Source organism: Tachysurus fulvidraco, chromosome 1 (assembly GCF_022655615.1).
Source record: "Tachysurus fulvidraco isolate hzauxx_2018 chromosome 1, HZAU_PFXX_2.0, whole genome shotgun sequence".
NCBI classification, from domain to species: domain Eukaryota; kingdom Metazoa; phylum Chordata; class Actinopteri; order Siluriformes; family Bagridae; genus Tachysurus; species Tachysurus fulvidraco.
The window spans coordinates 44,097,685-44,122,719 of record NC_062518.1 but is presented as its reverse complement, the minus strand read 5'-3'; the positions used below and the strand labels follow the sequence as shown (position 1 = coordinate 44,122,719).

The window sequence follows — 25,035 nt, the reverse complement described above, 5'->3', positions numbered from 1 at the left end:
AAAGCCTGTGGGGAACCTGGCGGCCTAAGAAAAGCCTGGCCGTCCCTGGGTGGGCTTGAACCACCAACCTTTCGGTTAACAGCCGAACGCGCTAACCGATTGCGCCACAGAGACCAAGCTACTCCTCAAGGATAGAAGATCGTCCACCCTGTTGTGCCGCAACTTAGACGTGCGTTGCGGAGACACGGTTTGTGCAAACCAATAGGGTGACAGAAAGGCGGAACAATACCAATTCTCTGGATGGAAACGAAGATCAGTATGATAGCCACAGCAATCACGAAAATCTGCCAAAAATGTCCATGAAATTCCACCATTTCAGGTTTCAATCCCTTTGACTTCTAAAAATTCTACACACAAGCTCGCCCGCCACAATCACTTCTTTAAATTTGGTGCTTAGGTTTGGCGCAGACAAAATGGCTTAAGAGAGGTGGTAAAAAAAAAAGTGTCCTACAGTCAGTGCAACAGAGACCGTCATGTGAAGGGCGTGGTGTTTTTAAGGGGCGTCTTGGGAAAATCATGGGCGTTTTTTGCTCTTAGACTGCATCAGATCAAAGAAATCTCAGCCATCTGGGCAGTAGGTGCCCCGCTTTTGTCCAAGCGTGTGGCCCCTTTGACGTGCCTGGCTAGCTCAGTCGGTATGAGACTCTTAATCTCAGGGTCGTGGGTTAGAGCCCCACGTTGGGCGAGAGGTGCTTTTGCGGGAGCCAGGACGAGCCCAAAGAAAATTATAGCAACTTAAATAAATACGACGGAAAACCATAGATGGATAAAGTGCACCCTGCGGCTGAAAGTTTCTTCCAGAAATCCCTCAGCGTGGTTTTAATCGACACTTATGACGATCCCTGAGCCTGACATCAAAGGCTCTCTGAAGACGCCTTCGCATTTTGCAAGTTGGGCTGTGAGTTTAAGAGCCTGTTGTACGACAATCAGCAAAACAACTGGTGAGCCCCGCGTTAGGTGAGAGGTTTCCAGCCAACAAGCACCCGCCTCCGTTCGCCGGTACGGCAAAGCTTGTGGGGAACCTGGCGGCCTAAGAAAAGACTCGCCGTCCCTGGGTGGGCTTGACCCACCTACTCCTCGTGGATAGAAGATCGTCCGCCCTGTTGTGCCACAACTTAGACGTGCGTTGCGGAGACACGGTTTGTGCAAACCAATAGGGTGACAGGGAGGCGGGACAATACCAATTCTCGGGTTGGAAACGAAGATCAGTACTATAGCCACAGCAATCACGAAAATCTGCCAAAAATGTCCATGAAATTCCACCATTTCAGGTTTAAATCTCTTTGACTTCTAAAAATTCTACACACAAGCTGGCCTGCCACAATCACTTCTTTAAATTTGGTGCTTAGGGTTGGTACAGACAAAATGGCTTAAGAGAGGTGGTAAAAAAAAAAGTGTCCTACAGTCAGTGCAACAGAGACCGTCATGTGAAGGGCGTGGTGTTTTTAACGGGCGTCTTGGGAAAATCATGGGCGTTTTTTGCTCTTAGACTGCATCAGATCAAAGAAATCTCAGCCATCTGGGCAGTAGGTGCCCCGCTTTTGTCCAAGCGTGTGGCCCCTTTGACGTGCCTGGCTAGCTCAGTCGGTAGAGTATGAGACTCTTAATCACCGGGTCGTGGGTTCGAGCCCCACGTTGGGCGAGCGGTGCTTTTGCGGGAGCCAGGACGAGCCCAAAGGCCATCTTTACTGCCTCAGGAGGAGAAAATAATAGCAACATAAATAAATACGACGGAAAACCATAGATGGATAAAGTGCACCCTGCGGCTGAAAGTTTCTTCCAGAGATCCCTCAGCGTGGATTTAATCGTCACTAATGACGATCCCTGAGCCTGACATCAAAGGCTCTCTGAAGACGCCTTCGCATTTTGCAAGTTGGGCTGTGAGTTTAAGAGCCTGTTGTACGACAATCAGCAAAACACCTGGTGAGCCCCGCGTTAGGCAAGAGGTTTCCAGGTCGAACTAGCCAACAAGCACCCACCTTGGTTCGTGGCCTGTGATTTCCGCTATGGCAAAGCTTGTGGGGAACTTGGCGGCCTAAGAAAAGACTCGCCGTCCCTGGGTGGGCTTGAACCACCAACCTTTCGGTTAACAGCCGAACGCGCTAACCGATTGCGCCACAGAGACCCACCTACTCCATGTGGAAAGAAGATCGTCCGCCCTGTTGTGCCGCAACTTAGCCGTGCGTTGCCGGAGACACGGTTTGTGCAAACCAAAAGGGCGACAGGGAGGCGGGACAATACCAATTCTCGGGTTGGAAATGAAGATCAGTACGATAGCCACAGCAATCACGAAAATCTGCCAAAAATGTCCATGAAATTCCACCATTTCAGGTTTCAATCTCTTTGACTTCTAAAAATTCTACACACAAGCTGGCCTGCCCCAATCACTTCTTTAAATTTGGTGCTTAGGGTTGGTACAGACAAAATTGCTTAAGAGAGGTGGTAAAAAAAAGTGTCCTACAGTCAGTGCAACAGAGACCGTCATGTGAAGGGCGTGGTGTTTTTAACGGGCGTCTTGGGAAAATCATGGGCGTTTTTTGCTCTTAGACTGCATCAGATCAAAGAAATCTCAGCCATCTGGGCAGTAGGTGCCCCGCTTTTGTCCAAGCGTGTGGCCCCTTTGACGTGCCTGGCTAGCTCAGTCGGTAGAGCATGAGACTCTTAATCTCAGGGTCGTGGGTTCGAGCCCCACGTTGGGTGAGAGGTGCTTTTGCGGGAGCCAGGACGAGCCCAAAGGCAATCTTTACTGCCTCAGGAGGAGAATATTATAGCAACGTAAATAAATACAACGGAAAACCATAGATGGATAAAATGCACCCTGCGGCTGAAAGTTTCTTCCAGAGATCCCTCAGCGTGGTTTTAATCGTCACTAATGACGATCCCTGAGCCTGACATCAAAGGCTCTCTGAAGACGCCTTCGCATTTTGTAAGTTGGGCTGTGAGTTTAAGAGCCTGTTGTACGACAATCAGCAAAACAACTGGTGAGCCCCACGTTAGGTGAGAGGTTTCCAGGTCGCAACAGCCAAAAAGCACCCACCTCAGTTCGTGGCCTGTGATTTCCGCTACGGCAAAGCCTGTGGCCTAGGAAAAAACTCACCGTCCCTGGGTGGGCTTGAACCACCAACCTTTCGGTTAACAGCCGAACGCGCTAACCGATTGCGCCACAGAGACCCAGCTACTCCTCAAGGATAGAAGATCGTCCACCCTGTTGTGCCGCAACTTAGACGTGCGTTGCGGAGACACGGTTTGTGCAAACCAATAGGGTGACAGGGAGGCGGAACAATACCAATTCTCTGGATGGAAACGAAGATCAGTATGATAGCCACAGCAATCACGAAAATCTGCCAAAAATGTCCATGAAATTCCACCATTTCAGGTTTCAATCTCTTTGACTTCTAAAAATTCTACACACAAGCTCGCCCGCCACAATCACTTCTTTAAATTTGGTGCTTAGGTTTGGCGCAGACAAAATGGCTTAAGAGAGGTGGTAAAAAAAAAAGTGTCCTACAGTCAGTGCAACAGAGACCGTCATGTGAAGGGCGTGGTGTTTTTAAGGGGCGTCTTGGGAAAATCATGGGCGTTTTTTGCTCTTAGACTGCATCAGATCAAAGAAATCTCAGCCATCTGGGCAGTAGGTGCCCCGCTTTTGTCCAAGCGTGTGGCCCCTTTGACGTGCCTGGCTAGCTCAGTCGGTATGAGACTCTTAATCTCAGGGTCGTGGGTTAGAGCCCCACGTTGGGCGAGAGGTGCTTTTGCGGGAGCCAGGACGAGCCCAAAGAAAATTATAGCAACTTAAATAAATACGACGGAAAACCATAGATGGATAAAGTGCACCCTGCGGCTGAAAGTTTCTTCCAGAAATCCCTCAGCGTGGTTTTAATCGACACTTATGACGATCCCTGAGCCTGACATCAAAGGCTCTCTGAAGACGACTTCGCATTTTGCAAGTTGGGCTGTGAGTTTAAGAGCCTGTTGTACGACAATCAGCAAAACAACTGGTGAGCCCCGCGTTAGGTGAGAGGTTTCCAGCCAACAAGCACCCGCCTCCGTTCGCTGGTACGGCAAAGCTTGTGGGGAACCTGGCGGCCTAAGAAAAGACTCGCCGTCCCTGGGTGGGCTTGACCCACCTACTCCTCGTGGATAGAAGATCGTCCGCCCTGTTGTGCCACAACTTAGACGTGCGTTGCGGAGACACGGTTTGTGCAAACCAATAGGGTGACAGGGAGGCGGGACAATACCAATTCTCGGGTTGGAAACGAAAATCAGTACTATAGCCACAGCAATCACGAAAATCTGCCAAAAATGTCCATGAAATTCCACCATTTCAGGTTTAAATCTCTTTGACTTCTAAAAATTCTACACACAAGCTGGCCTGCCACAATCACTTCTTTAAATTTGGTGTTTAGGGTTGGTACAGACAAAATGGCTTAAGAGAGGTGGTAAAAAAAAAAGTGTCCTACAGTCAGTGCAACAGAGACCGTCATGTGAAGGGCGTGGTGTTTTTAACGGGCGTCTTGGGAAAATCATGGGCGTTTTTTGCTCTTAGACTGCATCAGATCAAAGAAATCTCAGCCATCTGGGCAGTAGGTGCCCCGGTTTTGTCCAAGCGTGTGGCCCCTTTGACGTGCCTGGCTAGCTCAGTCGGTAGAGCATGAGACTCTTAATCTCAGGGTCGTGGGTTAGAGCCCCACGTTGGGCGAGAGGTGCTTTTGCGGGAGCCAGGACAAGCCCAAAGGCCATCTTTACTGCCTCAGGAGGAGAAAATAATAGCAACATAAATAAATACGACGGAAAACCATAGATGGATAAAGTGCACCCTGCGGCTGAAAGTTTCTTCCAGAGATCCCTCAGCGTGGATTTAATCGTCACTAATGACGATCCCTGAGCCTGACATCAAAGGCTCTCTGAAGACGCCTTCGCATTTTGCAAGTTGGGCTGTGAGTTTAAGAGCCTGTTGTACGACAATCAGCAAAACACCTGGTGAGCCCCGCGTTAGGCAAGAGGTTTCCAGGTCGAACTAGCCAACAAGCACCCACCTCGGTTCGTGGCCTGTGATTTCCGCTACGGCAAAGCTTGTGGGGAACTTGGCGGCCTAAGAAAAGCCTGGCCGTCCCTGGGTGGGCTTGAACCACCAACCTTTCGGTTAACAGCCGAACGCGCTAACCGATTGCGCCACAGAGACCCACCTACTCCATGTGGAAAGAAGATCGTCCGCCCTGTTGTGCCGCAACTTAGCCGTGCGTTGCCGGAGACACGGTTTGTGCAAACCAAAAGGGCGACAGGGAGGCGGGACAATACCAATTCTCGGGTTGGAAATGAAGATCAGTACGATAGCCACAGCAATCACGAAAATCTGCCAAAAATGTCCATGAAATTCCACCATTTCAGGTTTCAATCTCTTTGACTTCTAAAAATTCTACACACAAGCTGGCCTGCCCCAATCACTTCTTTAAATTTGGTGCTTATGGTTGGTACAGACAAAATTGCTTAAGAGAGGTGGTAAAAAAAAGTGTCCTACAGTCAGTGCAACAGAGACCGTCATGTGAAGGGCGTGGTGTTTTTAATGGGCGTCTTGGGAAAATCATGGGCGTTTTTTGCTCTTAGACTGCATCAGATCAAAGAAATCTCAGCCATCTGGGCAGTAGGTGCCCCGGTTTTGTCCAAGCGTGTGGCCCCTTTGACGTGCCTGGCTAGCTCAGTCGGTAGAGCATGAGACTCTTAATCTCAGGGTCGTGGGTTCGAGCCCCACGTTGGGCGAGAGGTGCTTTTGCGGGAGCCAGGACGAGCCCAAAGGCAATCTTTACTGCCTCAGGAGCAGAAAATTATAGCAACGTAAATAAATACAACGGAAAACCATAGATGGATAAAATGCACCCTGCGGCTGAAAGTTTCTTCCAGAGATCCCTCAGCGTGGTTTTAATCGTCACTAATGACGATCCCTTAGCCTGACATCAAAGGCTCTCTGAAGACGCCTTCGCATTTTGTAAGTTGGGCTGTGAGTTTAAGAGCCTGTTGTATGACAATCAGCAAAACAACTGGTGAGCCCCACGTTAGGTGAGAGGTTTCCAGGTCGCAACAGCCAAAAAGCACCCACCTCAGTTCGTGGCCTGTGATTTCCGCTACGGCAAAGCCTGTGGCCTAGGAAAAAACTCGCCGTCCCTGGGTGGGCTTGAACCACCAACCTTTCGGTTAACAGCCGAACGCGCTAACCGATTGCGCCACAGAGACCCAGCTACTCCTCAAGGATAGAAGATCGTCCACCCTGTTGTGCCGCAACTTAGACGTGCGTTGCGGAGACACGGTTTGTGCAAACCAATAGGGTGACAGGGAGGCGGAACAATACCAATTCTCTGGATGGAAACGAAGATCAGTACGATAGCCACAGCAATCACGAAAATCTGCCAAAAATGTCCATGAAATTCCACCATTTCAGGTTTCAATCTCTTTGACTTCTAAAAATTCTACACACAAGCTGGCCTGCCCCAATCACTTCTTTAAATTTGGTGCTTATGGTTGGTACAGACAAAATTGCTTAAGAGAGGTGGTAAAAAAAAGTGTCCTACAGTCAGTGCAACAGAGACCGTCATGTGAAGGGCGTGGTGTTTTTAACGGGCGTCTTGGGAAAATCATGGGCGTTTTTTGCTCTTAGACTGCATCAGATCAAAGAAATCTCAGCCATCTGGGCAGTAGGTGCCCCGGTTTTGTCCAAGCGTGTGGCCCCTTTGACGTGCCTGGCGAGCTCAGTCGGTATGAGACTCTTAATCTTAGGGGCGTGGGTTCGAGCCCCACGTTGGGCGAGAGGTGCTTTTGCGGGAGCCAGGACGAGCCCAAAGGCCATCTTTACTGCCTCAGGAGGAGAAAATTATAGCAATTTAAATAAATACGACGGAAAACCATAGATGGATAAAGTGCACCCTGCGGCTTAAAGTTTCTTCCAGAGATCCCTCAGCGTGGTTTTAATCGTCACTAATGACGATCCCTGAGCCTGACATCAAAGGCTCTCTGAAGACGCCTTCACATTTTGCAAGTTGGGCTGTGAGTTTAAGAGCCTGTTGTACGACAATCAGCAAAACACCTGGTGAGCCCCGCGTTAGGCGAGAGGTTTCCAGGTCGCAACAGCCAAAAAGCACCCACCTCGGTTCGTGGCCTGAGATTTCCGCTACGGCAAAGCCTGTGGGGAACCTGGCGGCCTAAGAAAAGCCTGGCCGTCCCTGGGTGGGCTTGAACCACCAACCTTTCGGTTAACAGCCAAACGCGCTAACCGATTGCGCCACAGAGACCCACCTACTCCATGTGGAAAGAAGATCGTCTGCCCTGTTGTGCCGCAACTTAGCCGTGGGTTGCTGGAGACATGGTTTGTGCAAACCAATAGGGTGACAGGGAGGCGGGACAATACCAATTCTCTGGATGGAAACGAAGATCAGTACGATAGCAATCACGAAAATCTGCCAAAAATGTCCATGAAATTCCACCATTTCAGGTTTCAATCTCTTTGACTTCTAAAAATTCTACACACAAGCCCGCCCGCCACAATCACTTCTTTAAATTTGGTGCTTAGGTTTGGCGCAGACAAAATTGCTTAAGAGAGGTGGTAAAAAAAAAAGTGTCCTACAGTCAGTGCAACAGAGACCGTCATGTGAAGGGCGTGGTGTTTTTAAGGGGCGTCTTGGGAAAATCATGGGCGTTTTTTGCTCTTAGACTGCATCAGATCAAAGAAATCTCAGCCATCTGGGGAGTAGATCCCTCAGCGTGGTTTTAATGATGTTTCCCATGGGAAGCATGTATACTGAAAAAGGCAGAGGTCCTAAAACTAACCCTTGAGGGACCCCATAATTAACTTGCAATAAACTGGAGGATTAACCTGTCAGGGACACTGGGATAAAAACAGACCCAAATGCAGGATAGCGTAAAATAAACAAATTTATTAACTTAAAAAACACGAATGCGGGACACAGACTAGGACACAGGATGACGGCAATGACAACAGATGACCACATCATACAACATCAGAGGATTACGCGCTGCCACTGGCAACACAGCACAGCTAAATAGACATGACTATAAATCATGAGGAACATAACCATTTAAATCTACAAAATGGTATCGATCAGACAGGTAGGATCTAATCTTATTAACAAATTTATATATACTGTTCTTCTTTGTACTGTTACAAAGAGCTTACACCAGATACTCCTAGATAAACAAATGCAAGAGTACATCATGTTATAGCCGAAGCTACCTGCGTTTTTATTAAAGTAATGCAAAACTCCTGCCCAATCAGATTCATATTTTGAACTGGGCTGTGGTATAAAAGTAAATCCATGTTCATAGTCTGGGTTTGTTCATTCTTAAGGATTTAGAATACATACGTTAATTTTTATGGTTTTGTTTTGTTCTAAACTGGCTTCCAACCAAGAAGTGGGCATGAATGGGTGGAGCTGGTAAATAAAATATTTTGTGAGGAATAGTCATTTTAGATGCCTTGATTAAAACAACAACAACAACAACAACAACAACAACAACAAAAAGGCAAACATGGCACCACTGAGTGTGTCACTGCTGTAGGAACCAAAGGAACCAAACACTGTTTCAATAACTTCTCATTTCATTGATGAACTCATAAACAGGGTAACAAGTCTAAGTTTAAGTCTATTAGCTAATCAATAATTCCTATATTGTCACGTTCTCTCACACTGGCATCTCGCAGCATTCGCAAGCTTATTTTCACCTGTGGCTCTTGACATTTATTGAGCATAGCATTTTTATGTACATATCAATCATGCAAACAACCTTCCCATAATGCATTGTGTTTGCCATGTGTCACAAATGGGGACGTCTCTATACCTGAAGAAGCCATTCAGACCATTTAAGTCTATTACCACCAGCCTTTTTTACACACAGCCACCAGATTCCATCAAACTGGCATCATCAGCCATGACAGCCCTCTACCATGCCTTCATTTCCTGTTTAGGACCTTGTACTGTTTCATCTATCAATCTCTCTCTCTCTGTGTGTGTGTGTGTGTGTGTGTGTGTGTGTGTGTGTGTGTGTGTGTGTGTGTGTGTGAGAGAGAGAGAGAGAGAGAGAGAGAGAGAGAGAGAGAGAGAGAGACAGAGAGAGAGACAGAGAGAGAATAGAGTCGCACATGTGTGTGTGTGTGTGTGTGTGTGTGTGTGTGTGTGTGTGTGAGAGAGAGAGAGAGAGAGAGAGAGAGAGAGAGAGAACAAGCTGGATGACAGCTTCTCAATTATGCTAATGCGAAAGCTTAGTGCTAACCAGCACAGCGTGAGGAGAATAGGACAAGCAGCTCTTCTAGGAGACGACCTGATGGAAAACACACACACACACACACACACACACACACACACACACACACACACACACACACACACACACACACACACACACACACACACACACATGCACACATGCACACACCCCCACACACACAGGAAGGTGTCACACAAAGGATGGAGTCAAGGTTACTATAAATATATACTATATACACAAACACAATTAGATGCATATATGCATATCCAAATATATATTCAGCTCAATTCAAAAATATTGGCACCCTTGGTGTTGGAAAAATATCACATACAAAACAAACAAAAATATGCTCATACACACACTCACAAAAACACACACACACACACACACAAGCTTGTCCTCTGATACTGGAGACTCCTTTATTGGAGACATCGATTTATGTAGAGTATTCGCTATACAAGTCTCTGTGCAAGTAGTTACCATAGAAACAGGAATTCATCAAAACCTTCTGATCAACCAGGCTGAAGATTATATGAATAATTATATTATTCAGTAAATACTAAAAATTATTGAGTAACTAAGTTTTAGTCTACTGATTTGCTCTAAATTTTTTATGTACTCTCTCTGTCTCTCTCTGTCTCTCTCTGTCTCTCTCTCTCTCTCTCTCTCTCTCTCTCTCTCTCTCTCTCTCTCTCTCTCTCTCTCTCATTTCACAGTGATAAATGTTCCATGTTGCCTTGTGAAAAATATCCCTTATGAAAATTGCGTATAAAATTTTGCTACAGAACATTACATTATTCATTTAGGCAACCGGGGCTCTTATCGGGTGAAATTACGACCTTGCTGGCATTTCAATTTGTAGCCTGTTTATGTTTCCCGGTTCATTTTTAGCCTCTTTTTTTTTTTTTGCATCTAATTTATTTTTAGTAAATGAGCTTTTTTTTTCCTTCCGCCTTCTACTTTTGAATTACTGTTACATTTGGCTTGTGTGCTATGACAGATGGCTGTGATCAGGACCTGAGCTCGTTTAAAGGGACAACGAGCGACGGATGTGTGTGCTAGTACAAGGTTAGCTGCTAACCTCTGGTCCAAGTTAAAGATTTGTGAGTCTCTGCTGAAGGTGTTTGAGCCAGAGACCAACAACAAAATCAAAAAACGGTTGAAGCAAAATCTACTGATCGTTATATAATGAAAGTTGAAATTGTAGTGTGCTAATAAGACTGAAACTCGCACTTTATTAATGCATCAGCTCTATAGCTGGTGAATGAATATATAGTATAGTGTACTAGACTACAACATTGGGACACTGATGACTCAGGACTGATAACTTTGAGTTTATTTTTTATGTTGTTTAAAGTACGTAATGAAAGAAAAATAATTCCTGTCACAGTGCTTCAAGCAGGACTGTAGGCGAGAGCGACGACGCTGAGATACGAGCAAATTTTTGTGATAGCAGGACTGTAGGCGAGAGCGACGACGACTGTAGGCGAGAGCGACGACGCTGCTTACATACAGTACGCAGATGAAGTTGGCTGAGAGTCCACCATTTTTTTATCAGCTGCGATAGAAAAAATGCATTCGATAATGCATTCAGATGCAAAAATGCATTTTTGTGGTGAATTGTGGGATTTCTTTAGGGAGCAAATGTTCCAGGATTTTGCCCTGACAGACCAAACTAGGTAGCTGACTGTGACTTCTTTTAGTCTACCCAGTGTGTGTAACAGCAGACTAGTGTATAAATCTGTAGTTAGTGACGTGACGTGACTTGACATACGGCTAAGTACGTTGACCCAGACTCAGAATTTGTTCTCTGCATTTAACCCATACAAAGTGCACACACACAGCAGTGAACACACACCGTGAACACACCCCGGAGCAGTTGGGGGGGTTCGGTGCCTTGCTCATGGGCACCTCAGTCGTGGTATTGCCGGCCCGATACGCGAACCCACAACCTTAGGATTAGGAGTCAAACTCTCTAACCATAAGGCCACGACTTCCCCTATGTTATGTGTGAGGTCTAAATGTGCAAAATGTTGGTATTAAAGTGGCTTTACTCAGCTAACCCTAATTACTTCACTGAATGCAATGCGTAACCATTCCACATTTTCACAACCACCTTCATATCACTGAGGAATTGTTTACATTTCTTCCATTTGCATTTCATTATTAGTTTTCAGCGTCTTCCCCTGGCCATTAACCCCTCCATTAGCATGTGATGAAATGCTTGGTGGCAATAAAAAGCTAATACCTGCTGTATTATTTTTTTCTCATTCCAAAGTCATACTGGGATGTAAATGAAGTGCTGTTGGTGAACTGCTCCGGCTCAGTTATAAAAATTAGCCTCGGATTTAATTATCGGCTCGTGTTAATTATCAGCTTTGTAATAAAGTGCTATTTTCGCATATATGCATATATATTTATACTTGTGCAAAGAATAAACGGCTTATAGACCGGTCATTTTCCATCTAGGACAAAATTTAAATGCGGTCCTTAGTAGATTTTCATCAGGAACTATAGTAGTAACGAGCCATTTTCCGCTAATAAAAGAAATTAAGAGCTATATGAAAACATGACATGTATTAATGACTATAATGTTGTGTTTCGTCTTCAGTTATATTCATAAAGACGATCCGACCATTAAATCTCTTAAATCAGAACCACATTTACACTCAGTGCATCACAGGAAAAGCCAAGCCTTCATCCTTCATTCCAGTCCCTCGTCTCTCGTCCTCACACCTCGGCTCTGCTCTTCCTCCACAGGGGCCGAGGATGAAACTGAAAGAGCGGGAGATGAAAGGATCAGGAAGTGAAGGATTTTAGGCAGCTGGTAAGGGGGCGAAGTAAGTGATCTGTCTCTTTGGACAAGATTCTGAGCTTTCTGTTGGCATACCAGTGAAGGAATCTTTTATTTATAAATCTTTATGGACTTAAGGGTTCTATGGGCTTGAGGAGGAACGGCAGCTGAAACCAGAAGATGACTGGCAAAGACACAGTTATGACAAGCGTTAATGTCGAATTTAGAACTTGACCCTTGACAACTTGGAACCTGGTAAGGCTGAAATTAAGACTGGACTAGATTACCCATCATCCCCTGTATGTCACGTGATCATGATGAGCACCCTTATTTACGTTCCTGCTGGGTTTCAGGGTTTCTTCGTCTTCTTCGTCCATTTTTACGCTCTGTCAAATAAAGTCTACGCTTGCATCCACTGCTTCTACATTTATGAAACATTAAAAAACGTATTAGTTATTAATTGTTTCCAAGTGGGGGACATGGTGGCTAAGTGGTTAGCACGTTTGCCTCACACCTCCAGGGTTGGGGGTTCGATGCCCGATGACGCCTGAGATAGGCACAGGCTCCCCGTGACCCGAGAAGTTCGGATAAGCAGTAGAAAATGAATTAATGAATGAATGTTTCTGGAAGTTTCCATTTGTTGTTTGGGGGCGGGTCTACATCACCCTCCATTATCATACATTATCATAATTAGCCATGTGCTTGCATTAGCTCAACTTTTATACCAAAAAAAAAACAAAACAAAAAAACCCCAGAAACAAACGTGATGTCATTTCCTGCTCTCTCGACCTGCTGTTTGTCTTCCATGTGGTATCTGACAAAATCCTTAAATCCATACACGCTTCCCATCATCATAATCGAACAGCTTTATGCTCCTGTCTTTACACTATATACACACATTTCTTTTGAAATGACTACACTTGCTCCAGAAAACCAATGTCATATTATCTGTTTATTTTATTTTGAGGATGGATATTAGAAATCTTCAATGAGCTTTTAATTGTTTTTATTATTATTGTTGTTATTATTATTATTATTATTATTATTATTATTATTATTATTATTATTATTATTATTATTATTATTATTATTATTTCTTTGGCGTTACTCACCCTGAAGCGATTCCCAAGAAGCTTAAAAATAATCCAATTCATATATTTTAATATGTGAGCAGCGACAGGATAAATCCGGTTCTGGTTGTGTTCTGTTTATGTTCTAACCCTCACAGATATCATGCACATGAGTCAGCTGATCTCGGTGTATTGACCCATTTCCTTGTATTGCATAAGTTTTGGAGGAATATCTGTCTAGTGCTGTGGACTAAATCTGTATCTGTCTACATGGGAAGAATGTGTGTGTGTGTGTGTGGGTGGGTGTGTGTGTGTGTGGGTGTGTGTGCTCTTGCCATGAACTGCAGCTATAAAACGGAAATAAACACAGCCTTCGGCACATAGAAGTAGAGCTTATTGTGTTTTGATTGCCCAAAAGTGCACTGAAATGAGGGAGTGACGGTTCATCCGTAGGAAGTTTATGATTATGTCAGGTACAGTGTTGTGCATAAGTATAACCGCCCCCTTAATCATCATCATCATCATTATCCTCATCCCCTTGAACTTTTCTACATACTTTAGTGTTGCAAATGAAATGGAACTGAAATGGACTTCCTGGGAAGTCGGACTGCGTGGAATTAAAGTGTCGCATGATCTCAGATCCGTATTCCTAAATTCCTAAAACCACATCATGAAGACCGATCAACTATCAAAATAAATCCTGAAAACGTCTAGACCGAATTCGTTATTAAAGTTAGGAAATAATCTGGCACATCCACGACCCAGCTTAGAGCAACCCGTCCACCAAAATTCACTGGTACAGTAAGCAACTAGTGAAGAGTAAAGCTAAAGGAGCTGTAGAGACCCACAGGTGAGGTCATGGAAGACTTTAAAGACAACAACAATAAGAACAACTTGGAATCATGGTTCTTTACATCTCGGTAGAACATTTTAGCCTTGGAACAAAGTGTTGTGTTTGTCTGAACCCCTCAACACAGCTCATCGCCTTCAGAACAACATTAATACAAACTGAAGCACGGTGGCGGAAGCATCACGGTGCATCGTCAGTCTGTTTCAGCAGAACCAAAAATTAAATAAATAAATAGAGCCGGGTTTGCGTCCGTTACCTGACGTTGTCATGACGCTGGATGTAGATCTTGTGAAAAATCCGTTCGGGAGGTTTCAGGAAGTCTTCCTTCATCTCCATAGCCACGTTCCTTGGTAAGAGGCTCATCAACAGTCGCTCCTACAAATGTGTGTGTTAGAGAAAGAGAAAGAGAGAGTGTGTGTGTTTATGTTGCATGAATTTGCAGTAAAGGGGGACAAAGATGAAAAAAATCTAATAAGTCCCAGGTCTCATCGGTGATTTGAGATGAGTGCCGTTACCTGCTTTTCGTTCTCATCCTCCATGCGCAGTCTCTCCTCGATGCAGTTGCGTGCCTGCAGGAAGGCCTTTCTCTGAGAACGCTCAGTGAGGATGCGCACAAACAGACCGGACAGATTGACGCTGGTGAAGAGCACCGTGTTGGCCACCAGCTATCACACACACATAAACAAATAAGAAGAGAGAGAGAGAGAGAGAGAGAGAGAGAGAGAGAGAGAGAGAGAGAGATATTTCACATTTGTAAGAAATGAGGTATGGAAGTAATGGACACACTGGTGTTGTAGAAAATCCCAGAATGCAACGCGACTACATGAGGCCGAGTTACACCAGACGATCAGCTCAGCCAATAGGGTATTATGGTGGTGAGTGTATAGATTATACAGGAAGTTAGATATCAGGACCGATTAAAAGACTAAAGCGCAGCTGCATTACTCTGTTTTGGTAGAAAGCACATGTCCACTGCAGTGCTATCAGAAAGGAGATGAGGGGCATTGTGGGTAATAGAGCAGCGTGTAGATGGAGGATGTTCAGGGTGGATATTTAGTTTCGATTGAACCTTTAATCAGGTTTTTACAATCTGTTTATTTAGAGCTGATGTATTCCAGGACACGACTCCAGCTTTAAAGCTCAAACCTCTAAAGACGTCCTGTTTCCCGATTGGACGACGTGCTGATAAAGTGAAGTGTCGATAACAAAAGCGACTAACAACAGAAAAGGATGTGATGTGCCACACGTCTGTCCGTCTCGTGTGATTAATCTGTCCATCCAGCAGTCCGAAGCTTTTTTTAGGCTTTCAGGCCACAGTCGATATTGAGAGTTTTAGTGCAGAGGAACATCAATAATACATCATGTTATGCAATGCTCTAATTCTCTGTCACGCATGTGGAACCAAAAGCAAATGAATTTTAATTTACGCAAAAATAATGGAATCCAGAATGACAGTAAAGTATCAGTTGCTTTATATTAGAGAGAGAGAGAGAGAGAGAGAGAGAGAGAGAGAGAGAGAGAGAGAGAGAGAGAGAGAGAGAGACAGGTTGTGTTTATGTATGTAGAGAGAGAGACAGGTTGTGTTTATGTATGTAGAGAGACAGAGACAGGTTGCGTTTATGTATCAAGAGAGAGAGAGAGAGACAGGTTATGTTTATGTATGAAGAGAGAGAGAGACAGGTTGTGTTTATGTATGTAGAGAGAGACAGGTTGTGTTTATGTATGTAGAGAGAGACAGGTTGTGTTATGTTGTGTTTATGTATGTAGAGAGAGAGACAGGTTGTGTTTATGTATGTAGAGAGGGAGACAGGTTGTGTTTATGTATGTAGAGAGAGAGACAGGTTGTGTTTATGTATGTAGAGAGAGAGACAGTTTGTGTTTATGTATGTAGAGAGAGAGACAGGTTGTGTTTATGTATGTAGAGAGAAAGAGATAGACAGGTTGTGTTTATGTATGTAGAGAGAGAGACAGGTTGTGTTTATGTATGTAGAGATAGACAGGTTGTGTTTATGTATGTAGAGAGAAAGAGAGACAGGTTGTGTTTATGTATGTAGAGAGAGACAGGTTGTGTTTATGTATGTAGAGAAAGACAGGTTGTGTTTGTGTATGTAGAGAGAGACAGGTTGTGTTTATGTATGTAGAGAGAGACAGGTTGTGTTTATGTATGTAGAGAGAGACAGTTTGTGTTTATGTATGTAGAGAGGGAGACAGTTTGTGTTTATGTATGAATGTAGAGAGAGAGACAGGTTGTGTTTATGTATGTAGAGAGAAAGAGATAGACAGGTTGTGTTTATGTATGTAGAGAGAGACAGGTTGTGTTTGTGTATGTAGAGAGAGAGACAGTTTGTGTTTATGTATGTAGAGAGAGAGACAGGTTGTGTTTATGTATGTAGAGAGAAAGAGATAGACAGGTTGTGTTTATGTAGAGAGAGACAGGTTGTGTTTATGTATGTAGAGGGAGAGACAGGTTGTGTTTATGTATGTAGAGAGAGAGACAGTTTGTGTTTATGTATGTAGAGAGAGACAGGTTGTGTTTATGTATGTAGAGAGAGACAGGTTGTGTTTATGTATGTAGAGAGAGACAGGTTGTGTTTATGTATGTAGAGAGAAAGAGATAGACAGGTTGTGTTTATGTATGTAGAGAGAGACAGGTTGTGTTTGTGTATGTAGAGAGAGAGACAGTTTGTGTTTATGTATGTAGAGAGAGAGACAGGTTGTGTTTATGTATGTAGAGAGAAAGAGATAGACAGGTTGTGTTTATGTAGAGAGAGACAGGTTGTGTTTATGTATGTAGAGAGAGAGACAGGTTGTGTTTATGTATGTAGAGAGAGAGACAGTTTGTGTTTATGTATGTGGAGAGAGACAGGTTGTGTTTATGTATGTAGAGAGAGACAGTTTGTGTTTATGTATGTAGAGAGAGACAGGTTGTGTTTATGTATGTAGAGAGAAAGAGATAGACAGGTTGTGTTTATGTATGTAGAGAGAAAGAGAGAGACAGGTTGTGTTTATGTATGTAGGGAGAGACAGGTTGTGTTTATGTATGTAGAGAGAGACAGGTTGTGTTTGTGTATGTAGAGAGAGAGACAGGTTGTGTTTATGTATGTAGAGAGAGACAGTTTGTGTTTATGTATGTAGAGAGGGAGACAGGTTGTGTTTATGTATGAATGTAGAGAGAGAGACAGGTTGTGTTTATGTATGTAGAGAGAGAGACAGGTTGTGTTTATGTATGTAGAGAGAAAGAGATAGACAGGTTGTGTTTATGTAGAGAGAGACAGGTTGTGTTTATGTATGTAGAGAGAGAGACAGGTTGTGTTTATGTATGTAGAGAGAGAGAGATATACAGGTTGTGTTTATGTACAGAGAGACAGGTTGTGTTTATGTATGTAGAGAGAGAGACAGGTTGTGTTTATGTATGTAGAGAGAGAGACAGGTTGTGTTTATGTATGTAGAGAGAGAGACAGGTTGTGTTTATGTATGTAGAGAGAGAGACAGGTTGTGTTTATGTATGTAGAGAGAAAGAGATAGACAGGTTGTGTTTATGTATGTAGAGAGAGAGACAGGTTGTGTTTATGTATGTAGAGAGAAAGAGATAGACAGGTTGTGTTTATGTAGAGAGAGACAGGTTGTGTTTATGTATGTAGAGAGAGAGACAGGTTGTGTTCATGTATGTAGAGAGAGAGACAGTTTGTGTTTATGTATGTAGAGAGAGACAGGTTGTGTTTATGTATGTAGAGAGAGAGACAGGTTGTGTTCATGTATGTAGAGAGAGAGACAGTTTGTGTTTATGTATGTAGAGAGAGACAGGTTGTGTTTATGTATGTAGAGAGAGACAGGTTGTGTTTATGTATATAGAGAGAGACAGGTTGTGTTTATGTATGTAGAGAGAGACAGGTTGTGTTTATGTATGTAGAGAGAGACAGTTTGTGTTTATGTATGTAGAGAGGGACAGGTTGTGTTTGTGTATGTAGAGAGAGACAGGTTGTGTTTATGTATGTAGAGAGAGACAGGTTGTGTTTGTGTATGTAGAGAGAGACAGTTTGTGTTTATGTATGTAGAGAGGGAGACAGGTTGTGTTTATGTATGTAGAGAGAGACAGGTTGTGTTTATGTATGTAGAGAGAGACAGGTTGTGTTTATGTATGTAGAGAGAGACAGGTTGTGTTTGTGTATGTAGAGAGAGACAGTTTGTGTTTATGTATGTAGAGAGGGAGACAGGTTGTGTTTATGTATGTAGAGAGAGACAGGTTGTGTTTATGTATGTAGAGAGAAAGAGATAGACAGGTTGTGTTTATGTAGAGAGAGACAGGTTGTGTTTATGTATGTAGAGAGAGAGACAGGTTGTGTTTATGTATGTAGAGAGAGAGACAGTTTGTGTTTATGTATGTAGAGAGAGACAGGTTGTGTTTATGTATGTAGAGAGAGACAGTTTGTGTTTATGTATGTAGAGAGAGACAGTTTGTGTTTATGTATGTAGAGATAGACAGGTTGTGTTTATGTATGTAGAGAGAGACAGGTTGTGTTTATGTATGTAGAGAGAAAGAGATAGACAGGTTGTGTTTATGTAGAGAGAGACAGGTTGTGTTTATGTATGTAGAGAGGGACAGGTTGTGTTTGTGTATGTAGAGAGGGAGAGACAGGTTGTGTTTATGAATGTAGAGAGAGACAGGTTGTGTTTATGTATGTAGAGAGAGACAGGTTGTGTTTGTGTATGTAGAGAGAGACAGTTTGTGTTTATGTATGTAGAGAGAGACAGTTTGTGTTTATGTATGTAGAGAGAGACAGTTTGTGTTTATGTATGTAGAGAGAGAGAGACAGGTTGTGTTTATGTATGTAGAGAGAGAGAGAGACAGGTTGTGTTTGTGTATGTAGAGAGAGAGACAGGTTGTGTTTATGTAGAGAGAGAGACAGGTTGTGTTTATGTATGTAGAGAGAGAGAGACAGGTTGTGTTTGTGTATGTAGAGAGAGAGAGACAGGTTGTGTTTGTGTATGTAGAGAGAGAGAGACAGGTTGTGTTTGTGTATGTATAGAGAGAGAGACAGGTTGTGTTTGTGTATGTAGAGAGAGAGAGACAGGTTGTGTTTGTGTATGTAGAGAGAGTGAGACAGGTTGTGTTTGTGTATGTAGAGAGAGAGAGACAGGTTGTGTTTGTGTATGTAGAGAGAGAGAGAGAGACAGGTTGTGTTTGTGTATGTAGAGAGAGAGAGAGAGACAGGTTGTGTTTGTGTATGTAGAGAGAGAGAGAGAGACAGGTTGTGTTTGTGTATGTAGAGAGAGAGAGAGAGACAGGTTGTGTTTGTGTATATATAGACGGAGATGTTTCCTGTCATATTTCAGCATCTCTTGTGGACCTCAGCATCTCTGTTAAGTGGAATTAAGGGTTTGTTTGCTCCTGACTCACTAGAGTTGTCTGTACTTTCTCTGCTTTGCGTAACGTGTATTATTCAGTGGCTGCTTGCGTGGCCCTCGGTGCTGTTGTGACATTTCTGTCGAGCAGGGTGTGAGGACAGCGTGGCAGATGTGTGGGAGATGAGAATCTCACATTAGACTTTGTTGTATGCTTTTGAGTAGGAGTGTGCACTTAACACGTTCATGCGTACGTCAAGAAAATGTGTGTTGATGTGCTCGCTCGCACACCTTCAAGACCAGAGCTGAGAGTGAAGGACAGATTTCTGTACAGACCCAGGCTCAAAAGATAATATTCCCAAATATTCCCAGAGATAATATTCCCAAATATTCCCAAACGTATTCATGGGATAGATTTCAGAACTCAAACACCAGGACAAGCCAGGAAAGACTTTAAATAATAATTCTGTGTGTGTGTGTGTGTGTGTGTGTGTGTGTGTGTGTGTGTGTGTGTGTGTGTGTGTGTGTGTGTGTGTGTGTGTGTGAGTGAGTGTGAGTGAGTGTGTATGTGTGTGTGTGTGTGTGTGTGTGTGTGTGTGTGTGTGTGTGTGTGTGTGTGTGTGTGTGTGTGTGTGTGTGTGTGTGAGCGTGTGTGTGAGTGTGTGTGTTTGTGTATGTTCATATGTGTGTATGTTTGTGAGTGTGTGTGTGTGTGTGTGTCTGTGTGTGTGTGTGTGTGTGTGTGTGTGTGTGTGTGTGTGTGTGTGTGTGAGAGAGAGAGAGAGAGAGAGAGAGAGAGAGAGAGAGAGAGAGAGAGTGTGTGTGTGTGTGTGTGTGTGTGTGTGTGTGTGTGTGTGTGTGTGTGTGTGTGTGTGTGTGTGTGTGTGTGTGTGTGTGTGTGTGTGTGAGTGTAGAGTGTATATTTGTGTGACATTTGTTTGTGTGTATTTCTGTGTTTTTATGTGTGTGTTTGTGTATGTTCATATGTGTGTATGTTTGTGAGTGTGTGTGTGTGTGTGTGTGTGTGTGTGTGTGTGTGTGTGTGTGTGTGTGTGAGAGAGAGAGAGAGAGAGAGAGAGAGAGAGAGAGAGAGTGTGTGTGTGTGTGTGTGTGTGTGTGTGTGTGTGTGTGTGTGTGTGTGTGTGTGTGTGTGTGTGTGTGTGTGTGTGTGTGTGTATGTTTGTGTGTGTGTGAGTTTAGAGTGTATATTTGTGTGACATTTGTTTGTGTGTATTTCTGTGTTTTTATGTGTGTGTTTGTGTATGTTCATATGTGTGTATGTTTGTGAGTGTGTGTGTGTGTGTGTGTGTGTGTGTGTGTGTGTGTGTGTGTGTGTGTGTGAGAGAGAGAGAGAGAGAGAGAGAGAGAGAGAGAGTGTGTGTGTGTGAGTGTAGAGTGTATATTTGTGTGACATTTGTTTGTGTGTATTTCTGTGTTTTTATGTGTGTGTTTGTGTATGTTCATATGTGTGCATGTCTGTGTGTTAATATGTGTGTATATTTGTCTGCATATGTGTGTGTGTGTGTGTGTGTGTGTGTGTGTGTGTGTGTGTGTGTGTGTGTGTGTGTGTGTGTGTGTGTGTGTGTGTGTGTGTGTGTGTGAGACCATCTAGGTCACACCTTGCTAACGCTGGCTAATCTGATGACGTGTGTTGATCAGCAGCGTCTCGGTGTTAAAATAACTCTGAAGGAGAGAACGGAAAACCCTGATGAAATCTGGATCATGTCCAAATCTTTTGTTCTGATATTTTTCCCTGAACTGAAATTTTACTCACAAATTAAGATTTCAACATCTTCAACAAAAGGCTTGACAGCAGCTTGTACGGTGTGTGTTATGGTTGATATAGTGACGTTAAAACAAAACCGAAGTAAGATGCGAACATAGACGTGCTGTAGTTGAAGTTTGAAATCATTAAAGATTTATGGTTTATTTTTAAATGAAATATTTTTTTTACTAACATTCGTTAGAGACAGTGATTAAGCCCTTTCACCATCTCGTGACATGGTTTAGACTTGAGCCTTTAATTGGTCTCTCAACCTAGATCTTAGCTCCCTGAAACAGTTCAACTGGAACTTCTTTTGACAGAAGAAACGTCTCCTGCATCCCTTTTTTCCTTCCAAGAAGCTCAACAGAATAAGTTGCTTTCTGTTTTACAGCAACATCTAAATTTATTCTATTAGCCTACAAACTCTCTTGCTTTCTTTCTGTCTTTCAATCTGTCTTTCTTTCTTCACCACAACTACTCAGCCCCTGTGGTGCAACACGTGTCCGAGTTTAATCGCACATTCACAGGCCCAATCTCAAACGGCCCCATGTTTTACACAGAGTGCACTGAATGCAGCTGCTACAGACTGCGCTTTATTCCCTAGGTAGTGGCCTTATACAGGCAGCGGGGAGCTAGCGGAGATCGATGGCGCTGTCCAGAGCCGTGGTGCTGAAACCTGGTGTGTGGAAACACTTCACTTTTAATAAACACGTTTCTGATTTTAAGGAGATATTATCGTCGGAAGAAGGACTCGAACTTTCCGAGGGCTCTTGGGAACCTTTTCAAAGGGTTTTGAGAGCACCAAAGCCAGTTCGTTCTTTAGACAGCATGTGGTTTACATGTTGAAGTGTTGTTTACTTTGATATTAAAGAACTTTGTAAACTAATTCATCAATCAATCGTTAAATAAATCTCGGACACTTACAGCTCTCCACAGCTTTTGCGTCTTGGCCGTGACCGACGTTGCCGTGACCACGATGTGGGAGATGGACACCATGATGCCGAAGGTTACGGCCAGGAGGGTCCTCACCGGAAGCAGCGCATACGCGACGAAAGTGACAAGCGCGAGCTGCCAGACTCCTTGCTCGGGCGCCGGCGACGGCGTGTGGGAACTGGGCGCCACGGGCGGGAACGGGCAGCAGAGCAGAGCGAAGGTGAAGGCGAACAGAAGCGTGAGGCTGACGATCTGCTGCAGCTGACCCACGCGCAGGTACTTGACGTTGGCCACGACAAAGAGCGACGCGAAGACGACGCCGTGTGCCGGATGCGATGCCTTGGCGACAGCCAGGCCCGGACCGGAGAGCGCCTCGAACGCTGCGAGCGCACACGCCAACGCAGCAAGCACGGCGAGCGCCTTGAGCGCCGAGGTCTGCTCCAGCTTCAGGTTGTAGGTGCGGAACAGCGACTCGAGCTCCTTACAGTCGAACTCGTCCTCGCACGCGATAGCGGTCACGGGCACACCGGGCGGACAGCGGCGGCTCCGCTTCCGCCGCGTTTTGACTTTCTGAAACGGGACTTCCTCCATGTCAGGGCCATTCACGAGCCGAGCGGCGGCGTGGCGGAGGCACCGACAGAAGATCCGCTCTTAGAGGGTAGAGGGGACGGCAGAAGCGCGCAGCACATCACACTCCCTCCAGAGAGAGTGAGAGAGAGAGAGAGAGAGAGAGAGAGAGAGAGAGAGAGAGAGAGAGAGAGAGAGAGAGAGAGAGAGAGAGAGACGGGATGGGGGGGTGTTAAAGTGAGCCGTGAGGGAGTTTGTGTTTTTCTGTTTGGACAAAAATTAGAAGAAGAAGAAGAAGAAGAAGAAGAAGAAGAAGAAGAAGAAGAAGAAGAAGAAGAAGAAGAAGAAGAAGAAGGAATAGGTACGGGTGAGAGGAGAATGTGCCCCGAGGATCACGCATGCGCAATGTGTAGCCGGGATAAAAAGTACGTCGAGATAATTCAGCAGATTGACACGGCGAATAAGGGAAACGCGTGCACACACGCACAAACACACACACGCACACGCACGCACGCACACACACACACACACACACACACACACACACACACACACACACACACACACGCACAAACACACGCACATGCACACACACACACACACACACGCACACACACACACACACACACACACACACACACACACACACACACACACACACACACACACACACACACACACACACACACACACACCGGTTACTCTTCATTGCAAACATGCAAACATACACATTTTTTCCACTTCACGTTTAATTATTTTACTCATTCTCACACATAGTGCACGTTTTTCGTTTTCAAACGTGATTCCCTCATTTTCACACTGATGTCTCGTTTTTTTTCTGACACCATTTCAGTGCATGACACGGAGAAATAATCATATATATTTCACGTGACCACATATTAGTCTTGAAAGAAACCTTAGATGAATCTTACATTCATTTGCAGTGAACCTGAACCTGTAGACACAGTAAAGTCCAGAAAATACTGTACAAAAACCTGAACAAATACAGATGTTTATTTTCTTTCTTATTCTGAGATATTACAATGACATGTTAGCAAACAGACTAATCATATTAGAAGAATATTAAAAATGTTAATCAGCATACAGAAGCTCTGTTGTCTCTGAATCCAGAGTTCAACTGTTCTTGTCGTGTCCTTGTAGGTTTCCTCCAGGTTCTCAGGGTTTCCTTTCACCTCATATTAACCTGCCAGCAGGTGGTGTGTGTGTGTGTGTGTGTGTGTGTGTGTGTGTGTGTGTGTGTGTGTGTGTGTGTGTGTGTGTGTGTGTGTGTGTGTGTGTGTGTGTGTGTGTGTGTGTGTGTGTGTGTGTGCTACTGTGTGCTTGATAAACAGCACAGTGATGAGTAAATGGATAGATAGATGGATGGATGGAATAATGGGTGGATGGATGAATGAATGTGTGGATGGATTGATGGATGGATGGATGGATGGATGGCTCTGTGAATGGAGTTCATACATTAACTCATCTAACAAGGTGTTGTAGACGTACAAACTGTGTATAATCCTTTGGGACACACCTGTTCTCAGTAATTTGTTGGGTGTGAATGAAACAGCACTGAAAACATAACAATCTCACGGTCTTTCAGTTTATATAACATTATATTGTAATATGTAACATGATGTTTATTTAATTATGTACCCACACTTACTCAACATTCATTCATTCATTCATTCATTCATTCATTCATTCATTCATTCATTCATTTATTCATTCATTCATTTGTTCAGTCAGCTTTTTGTTGATTCTTCAATTGATTGATTGATTTGGTTGATTGATTGATTGTGTCAGTCAATCAGTCATTTGTTCATTTATATGTTGATTGAACAATTAGTTTATTCATTCATCTATAACAATTAATCATCCATGCCTTTACAATTCATTTCTACATTTACCTTACAGGGTTCCATTCACCCATTCATTAATTTCTTCATTCATCTGTTCTTTGATACATGTAGATGCACAAGTCAGCATGTCACCCTGTTTTCCTACAAAATCTTTAAACCCTTAGTTGCATCTCTCGTGTAACTCTTAAAGGTTCTATGTGGAACCCAACAGCAGAGTTTTAATATAAGACAGTTCCAACTACAAACCTTTCTGTAACCTAAGAAACATCCAGTGAACCTTTAAATAACGCTTTTCTCCAGGGGCAATTTAGATTAATCGTACATTTCTGACAGGTTCTTAGTTGTATGAAGATTATCATGGGGTCTGCTGCTGGGTTATATATCAAATTCAGGTGTGGACAAATCACTAATATACACAAACCTTTAAAGAATGTTTATAGAACACATTTTTTTCTAAATCTGTAGCCAAAAATTCAAACACAATATGATATTCAGCAACAATAGGATATTCACATTCAGCAACAACAACAAAAAAGTGTAACTGAGATCAGAAACAGAAAATGGAGAACAGCAGGTGG

The 25,035-nt window shown here is 43.7% G+C and overlaps 1 protein-coding gene and 10 non-coding genes across 11 annotated transcripts in view; 4 read left to right on the top strand and 7 right to left on the bottom strand.

The window, feature by feature from the left end:
* The window catches only part of adcy1b (adenylate cyclase 1b), a 78,879-nt gene extending 56,040 nt beyond the window's left edge, over positions 1 to 22,839 (bottom strand). The window contains exons 1-3 of the mRNA XM_027177064.2: positions 22,017 to 22,839; positions 14,500 to 14,649; positions 14,241 to 14,359 (exon numbers count right to left, since the gene is read on the bottom strand). Of these exons, the coding sequence (XP_027032865.1) occupies positions 14,241 to 14,359; positions 14,500 to 14,649; positions 22,017 to 22,616 (869 nt within the window). The 5' untranslated portion in view covers positions 22,617 to 22,839. The remainder of the gene's footprint in view (positions 1 to 14,240; positions 14,360 to 14,499; positions 14,650 to 22,016) is intronic.
* trnan-guu lies at positions 41 to 114 on the bottom strand. Its single transcript has one exon. It is a non-coding gene; the product is annotated as a tRNA-Asn (tRNA).
* trnak-cuu lies at positions 1,570 to 1,642 on the top strand. The gene has a single exon. It is a non-coding gene; the product is annotated as a tRNA-Lys (tRNA).
* Positions 2,052 to 2,125, bottom strand: trnan-guu. The gene has a single exon. It is a non-coding gene; the product is annotated as a tRNA-Asn (tRNA).
* On the top strand, positions 2,628 to 2,700 carry trnak-cuu. The gene has a single exon. It is a non-coding gene; the product is annotated as a tRNA-Lys (tRNA).
* On the bottom strand, positions 3,098 to 3,171 carry trnan-guu. The gene has a single exon. It is a non-coding gene; the product is annotated as a tRNA-Asn (tRNA).
* On the top strand, positions 4,627 to 4,699 carry trnak-cuu. The gene has a single exon. It is a non-coding gene; the product is annotated as a tRNA-Lys (tRNA).
* On the bottom strand, positions 5,109 to 5,182 carry trnan-guu. Its single transcript has one exon. It is a non-coding gene; the product is annotated as a tRNA-Asn (tRNA).
* On the top strand, positions 5,685 to 5,757 carry trnak-cuu. The gene has a single exon. It is a non-coding gene; the product is annotated as a tRNA-Lys (tRNA).
* On the bottom strand, positions 6,155 to 6,228 carry trnan-guu. The gene has a single exon. It is a non-coding gene; the product is annotated as a tRNA-Asn (tRNA).
* On the bottom strand, positions 7,207 to 7,280 carry trnan-guu. Its single transcript has one exon. It is a non-coding gene; the product is annotated as a tRNA-Asn (tRNA).
* Positions 22,840 to 25,035: the final 2,196 nt, after the last annotated feature.